General features: G+C 41.3%; 1 protein-coding gene across 1 annotated transcript in view; it reads right to left on the bottom strand.

Moving 5' to 3' along the window:
- Nucleotides 1–6,904, bottom strand: part of TRIM66 (tripartite motif containing 66) — a 92,434-nt gene that overhangs the window by 14,994 nt on the left and 70,536 nt on the right. Inside the window, exons 10-11 of the mRNA XM_006885602.1 lie at nucleotides 4,836–5,734; nucleotides 3,408–3,569 (exon numbers count right to left, since the gene is read on the bottom strand). Of these exons, the coding sequence (XP_006885664.1) occupies nucleotides 3,408–3,569; nucleotides 4,836–5,734 (1,061 nt within the window). The remainder of the gene's footprint in view (nucleotides 1–3,407; nucleotides 3,570–4,835; nucleotides 5,735–6,904) is intronic.

Below are 6,904 nucleotides of genomic sequence, written 5' to 3'. Positions count from 1 at the left end.
AGAAGGGTGCAACAATGAATGAATGGAATCCCAAAATCTCTGTAGATGTTCATTGAAATGAAAAATAAACAACCTAAATTTAAAAAAAAAAAAAGCAAAGCTTTACTAAAATAGCTTTGTATATAACCTACACTCCCCCTTAGTCATGTAGACCCAGGTTTCCCTGTGCCAGAATATCAACTTCAGGGTCCTTTTCTGAGCATCAATCAATAACGAAGTCTAAAGCATCTGAGAAATGCCAGGCCTCCTGTGCCTCCAAACTACTGCATAAACCTCAGTCAATACAAGCAAGTGGAAGCTCAATGTGAGAAGTTAGGGCTCCTGGAACTTCACTTGTCTCTTTGCTAATCATTCAGCCACATAAGTGGACAGTCATCTCTTTGCTACTCAGAGCACTCTGGGTCACTCACACTGGAAGCACAGACTCCATCCATGTATGAGGCTCGCCTCTTTTTCTCTCTATTGTATATAGCAACAGAGCTCACTTAATAAGTAGTTTTCTGCATGTCTTTTACTACCGCTTAAACATTAGGAATACTCATTCTGAACTCATGTCCTTCTCAACTAATGACTATGGAGCCAATTGCTTGCTTATCATCTTCTAATTTATCTTGCACAGGAGAACATAAAAACTCAAAATTTAACATCTTCCTTCCCTGAAATAAGCTCTTCTTCCCATCTTCTCCATCTCAGTGAATGGCAATCCAGTGTGCTGAGGGAAAACTGGATGGCAAGCAAAGAATCTTCATGTCCATTCCCGCTCACTATCAGCCAGAGATCAGCTGCTGAATGTCTCTTGATGTCTTTATTACCTGCCTCTTCTTCACCATCATTACTGCTTCACTTTAACCTCTTCCTCTTCTCCTTGTTCTATTCTAGTGTTCCTTACCACAATCTAAAGTGATCTTCCTAAAAAGCTAAAGAAAGGTCTACACTCAGATAGAAACATTCTTGGATGATTATCAAGAATGAGGAGAAGGGGATAAAAATTAGTAAACAGATAACAGATGTGTATTAAAATAGGTGAAATGAAAGGGAATATACAATAAAGGAATGATCAGTTCAGTGTCACTGAAGATAGGGAGGACACAGAGGGATATAGAAGGATTGACTGAAATTAGAATTATAGGGAAGTAGTGGAGAAAGGCAACAATATTGTGAGTATTAAAATTAACATTATAGAATAAAAAAAGCATGATGTTATAGAATAAACGTATAATGTTATAAAACAAAATGTTGAACAGAAAATTAATTTGCTTTGTAATTATAGTTCAAATCATAATAAAATAGTGACCTTTCTAAAATTTCATTCAAATAATGTCCCTCCCTTGTTAGAAATCTTTCATGCAAGGCTGCATAGTGGAGTGTACTGGGGGAAGGGGGGTGGGAGGGGGTTTTGAATACCAATGAAAGAATTTTTCTTTTACTTTTCAAAGAAAAGAGCAAATGGGGGGGTAGAGGTGGGCAGAGAGAAAAAATGCAGCAATGAAGGAATGAAAATCCAAAGTCTCTGTAAACGTTCATTAAAATTAATAATAAATAAATTTTTAAAAAATCCTTCGGCGACCTCTGGTGGCCTAGTGGCAAGAAGTTGCACGGCAGTCCCAGAGGTGTGCAGTTCAAATCCACCAGATGTTCTGCTGGAGAAGGAGGAACAAGCTCCTCCTGTACCAGTCAGATCTGATTTGACAGGGCACACACACAAAAAATAATAAGATTTTAAAAACTTTAATAAAAATAAAAAATCAAAATCACTCACTCTTCAATAACCTCTAAGACTGAATCTTAACCCTAAAACATAGTTTACAAGGTCTTCCAACCATTTCTGTTCTCCAGAATGTCTTCAAATCCCAGTTTAAAATTCTCTCTTCTATAGAAAAAGCTTTCTGTGATTGTCCTCTGACCCAGGGTTAGATGTTCCTTCTATATACCCTGATAATTATGATAAGCTCTTTATTATAATTGCTTGTTTAACTGTCTACACTCTACCCCTAACACTGCATATAAGCTCCATTTATTCATCAGTGGGTATCCAGAAACAGAATATGCGGCATATAGTAGAAGAGTTGTAAGTGTTGGTAGCAAACTCAGTAGAGCTGTGCCGGTAAATCAAAGGCAGTGCCTCTCTGGTGGTCTGAGTCCACCAGCAGCTCTGAAGGAAAAAAAGGGGCAATTTCTCATCATGCAATTTACAGCATCCTGAAAATCCACTGGAGAGTCAACTATGAGTCAGTTCTGACTTGATGGCAATGAGTTATGAGTAATATATATTTGAACATTAAATAAATGGATGGTAGATAGGTGGCTGGCACAAGTATAAAAAGTTACACACTTAAAGGCCATAGAAGGTCTATTTACAGCACTTTAAGTCCTCTAACCCAAATCATTTTCAATAGGGAAGACAGACATATCATAGACAAAATGCTACTAACAGGTGCAGTTTTCCAGACTTCAGGAATTTCAAATTTAACATTTCATTTTTTTGTTGTCCTTCCCTTTTTTAAATTCTTTCCTCAAATATCATTGAGTCAGACTGATCTAAGCCATGTATGACAGTGGTGTTACACAGAGCAACTAATGGAGCTGGGGCTGCAGGACTAGAGAGAGGCTACAGAGCTGAGGGTGCAGAATAGTAGTGAGGGCCAAGTACAGATTTGGGTGGGAGGCATCAGGAGGGCTTAGGTTACCAAGCCAGAAAAGGCATAGGAAAAATGGGACAAGGTCAAAGGTTGTGGAGCCCATAAATTCTTGTCTCCATTTTCAAAGCAGAAAGGAAAAAGTTCAGGCTTTGGATTCTGACAGACGTAGTTTGGAACAAACCATTGGCTTTATGGCCCTGAATCTTAGTTTCTTTCATTGTAAAGTGAGAAAATCAACTTCACCAAACTATTGAGAGGGCTAAGTGGAAAACATAAATGCTTGTAAAGCATCCAGACATAATTCCAAGCATGTAGTTAGTGTCCAAAAAAATTGGGAATCTTTACCCTCCCTTTCAAATTTAAATTAAGTCTACCCACTGCTGTTGAGTCAACTCATAGCAACCTTCTACAGGTTTCTGAAGCTATAAATCTTTATGGGAGGAAACTGCCCATGTTTCTCTTGTGGAGCAGCTGGTAAATTTGGACCATGGGCCTTTTAGTTAGCACCATAACACATAATGCATTACAACACCAAAGCTCCTTAAATGAAGTCACTTGGTCCCAGTGTGTATGTAGGAGTACAAAGAGGGGTGGTGAAGAACCTATGTCACTGACTGGTTAGGACAGAAGGCATGAGTCAGGGCTGTGTAACACCCAGGGATGAAACAGGGACACTCCTCCCCCCACCCACTCATCCTCATCCAGGTCCCTGGGGTCTAGGTTGGTAGCGGGTCCCTGGTGGTCAAGGAAATCAGGCTGCATTAGTACCTTTCTCACCACAGTTGGCGAAGAGTGCTGGATGGTGCTGTCCAGTGGGGGGACACTGAGAGGGCTTTCTTCCCCAGATGTCTGGGACAAGGAAGCAGCAGTATTCTTGTCAAGAGGGATAGCTGGCTTTGCGCCCTCAGATGCAGGAGGCTCATCTGTAGCCTAGAGGTGAAAATAAGGGCTGGGTAGACTGCATGGCAAAGACTAGCAACATCAGAAGCAGCAGCAGGAAGAACTAGTGCCCAATTTGGCCGGCTCATTGCTACTACCCATGTACTATGAACTGCTTAAATGTTGTTGTTGTTGTTTTTAAAAAAAGAAGATGCACTTATCCAAGCTTTTCAATCTTGAACTCAACTATAATCTAGAACTCAAACTTGGAATTCTTAACTAACTCTGTCATGCTTACTTTAATGATCAGAACACAGTTTTGACCTAAATTTTGCTTGCAGTCATACCTTAGTCTTCTCTCTGCCATCATGAGAATTATTCTATATTCCCACAAAGGAATTGAGTCTCATGGGAAAATATCTGAAGCATGATTTAAAGCTATCACTGCTGAAGCATAAATGTGAAGCCTCAACATCTTGTAATAAAGGACAAGTCTATAGAAGATACAACTGTGATTATAGATTTAAAGGAAATACTACTTTGAAAAAGTAAGGAATGGTAGGGGGAAAAGACTAGAATAGAAAATTCTGGTTTAAAAAAGGAGAAAAAGAAAGGAAGGGAGGAACTAAAAAGCAGGAGCTAAAAATGAAGGTGTGGAATGCAGCAAAGATTCTAGAATTACTAACTACACCTTTTCAATGGACTTTCAGAAAGATGAAAGAGTAACAGCCTTCAACAACTCCCTGAAGACAGAACAAGGCTTCTGTGGCATTACAGAAAAGTCAGCAAACCTACATCCTAGTTTTATCTCTAACACTCAAAGTCATATAATCACCAGGTAAATTACTAGCTGTCTCTGTAAAATATTGACTGTTGTTGAAAATACATATAAAATATATCTACCTGGCTGGTTTAGGAGACTTGAAATACACATGAAGTCCAGATCTATTCAATGCTATAAAAGTGCTGCCCACTAATATCTATTGTATAATTTTATTATGCTTAACATCTCCCCTTCCTCCTAAAAGAGAAAGTTTACAAAAATAAAAGACTATTTTCTTTCTGTTTAGCACTACTCAGAAGGAACCATCCATGCGGAAGGACATTAGTGACGCTATGTAGGACAGGAATAGAATGAAAGTATTGAGTCCAGATCTATATTGGGACCATGTACTCTCGAGCGTTCCTAAAATAGAAGTTGAGCTCCGGGCTACCCTAAGGTGAAGAAAGTGTGCCACTTTGTGTCTGGAGAAGTTGTATTGCCTAAGCTGTTCTACAAATGGGAGCATATGTATGCCAAAACACCCCAAAGCTTACCTGAAGGTTATCCTCCTGGCTCTGGGACTGTACAGGTGCTGGTTGCCTCACAATGTAGTTGATCTGCCCCACAATAGTTTGCTGAAGATGCTGAGGAGATTTGGTCTGACTCAGTTGCAGGCTGGGTTGTTGAGCCTGAAGGAGAAGCTCCAGGTCCTTCTGCATTTCCTCCAGCTCAAACTTGTGGTGCATGATGTCCACATTCTGGGAACAGGCAGGCCCAGGAGGGTTTTCATGCTGACTGGGAGCCAGGTGCTGAGATGGAGGTGGGGCTGACTGCTGTGAGGGTGGGGGAGGGGGAGGTGGGGGAGGTGGAAGTTGCTGCTGTGGCTGCTGCTGAAAGTGGCTAAACTTTAGCTTCTGATGGTGGCCAAACTGGACTTGGATAGAAGGTGTCTGTAAGGTAGGCTGTGCATGGGCTCCCTGCTGAACATCCTGCGGAGGCACGATGCACACAGGCTGGGAAGTCATTTGCTGCCCCAGCCTCTGAGATGTGTTCTCCTGCTCCACAGTGGGTTGGGTTTCCAGCCAAGGCTGCAGAAGCTTTGGTGGGTGAGGAGTGCTGGTCAGTTCTTTCTCCCTAGGCAGCAAGGAAGAGCACTGCAGTGGCCCCAGCTGCTGGGGCACAATCTCAGAGGGCTGCCTAAAGCTGTGGGCAGGGTGTATGTTGGGTGGGGGTGCCTGACCTTTGAGAGAGGGGGAGACCGGGGAGCAGTGGGAGCAGCACACTGTTGAGGAACACAGTGCTGGGGCCTGGAACTTGTGTGAGGGGTGGCTGAGCGCCTCCTGCTGAGCTACTGAGGACTGGTGGCTTTGATAAAAGGATGATGGCCCCTGTAAGCCTCCGTAAACTGGAGTATCTGCCCTGGACAGTTGTCCACCTTCTGTAGTTATGCAACCTGAAAATTTAGAATAGAATTTTTCCAAAGGTAATATGCAATTTCCCACCACCTGCTACCTCCTACTCCTGAGACCAAAGGACATCATTCAACAATCCTACATCATAGAGATTAATAAATGGACCTCTCGTATCTCTAAAATTCAGTCCAGAATGCTGTCAGTAATAACACCTGTATGTATGTACTTGTGATGTTTAAAAATTAGCAATTTTGACTCTTTCTATTCCACTAGAACTTCATTTTTATTGCTATTATTTTGTTTTGTTTAACAGAACTGGCCAACAGAAACTTTGACAACAAGAAATGTTACTAGGGGTTTGAATCAAAGGCAGGAGTTGGAAGAAAATGTGCTGGAAGGTAGTAAGTCAGTCCTCAGATCAGTGAGCAAATAAAGGGCTGGAGGACTATGTGGTGAGCAAGGAGGATGAAAGAGAGTGGAGGAGGTCCAAAGCCTGCTGTGTCACACACTAGAGTTGTCCTCTGAGATCTCTGGGTCCCTGTGCATAAGTGGACTATACTGCCTTCTGCTGACTGCTTTGATAAGAGTCACTTAAGGAAAGACTTCCTTGTGGGCAGAAGGTATGTCTTACTCACCTTTGCTGACTTAGTGGCCAGCATGTTCCCACCAAAGGTTGAACGAATAAAAGGGAAGATGAAAGCAAAGAACAAACCTAAACAAGACTCATCACTTTGCCTAGTGCAACAAGCTGTTTAGTGTGATTGACAGTTCAGGTAAGGCAGCAGTTAGTCATTATTTTAACAAACCTACCACTGGGTTCTAAATACAATGTTAGTTGTCTATATTCTGTCTAAATACTAAATGCCAGAAAATCATTGTAGAAGAGAAAAGTGCACAGATAGATGCATGACTGTCATCTATTTCCTATCACATAAATGATTAGCTTATATTCAAATGTGTGAGGAGCTAGAGTCAGAAAATCAAAAGGGCTGAACTCGCTCAGCATTTCTTAAGCTCAAGGAACTGAAGAACAAATTCAAACCTAGAGTTGCTGTAATCAAGGATGCTTTGGGCAGATATTAAATGATCCAGGAAGTAGTAAAAGAAGATGGAAGGAATATACGGAGTCATTATATAGAAAGGAATTGGCAGATACAGAGGAATTTAAAGAAATAACATATGAGCAAGAGCCTGTGGTGATGAAGGAAGAA

The sequence above is a fragment of the Elephantulus edwardii genome, unplaced genomic scaffold, assembly GCF_000299155.1.
Source record: "Elephantulus edwardii isolate Elephantulus edwardi_28Jun2011 unplaced genomic scaffold, EleEdw1.0 scaffold00044, whole genome shotgun sequence".
Classification (NCBI taxonomy): domain Eukaryota; kingdom Metazoa; phylum Chordata; class Mammalia; order Macroscelidea; family Macroscelididae; genus Elephantulus; species Elephantulus edwardii.
This window is presented reverse-complemented; position numbering and strand designations above follow the sequence as displayed.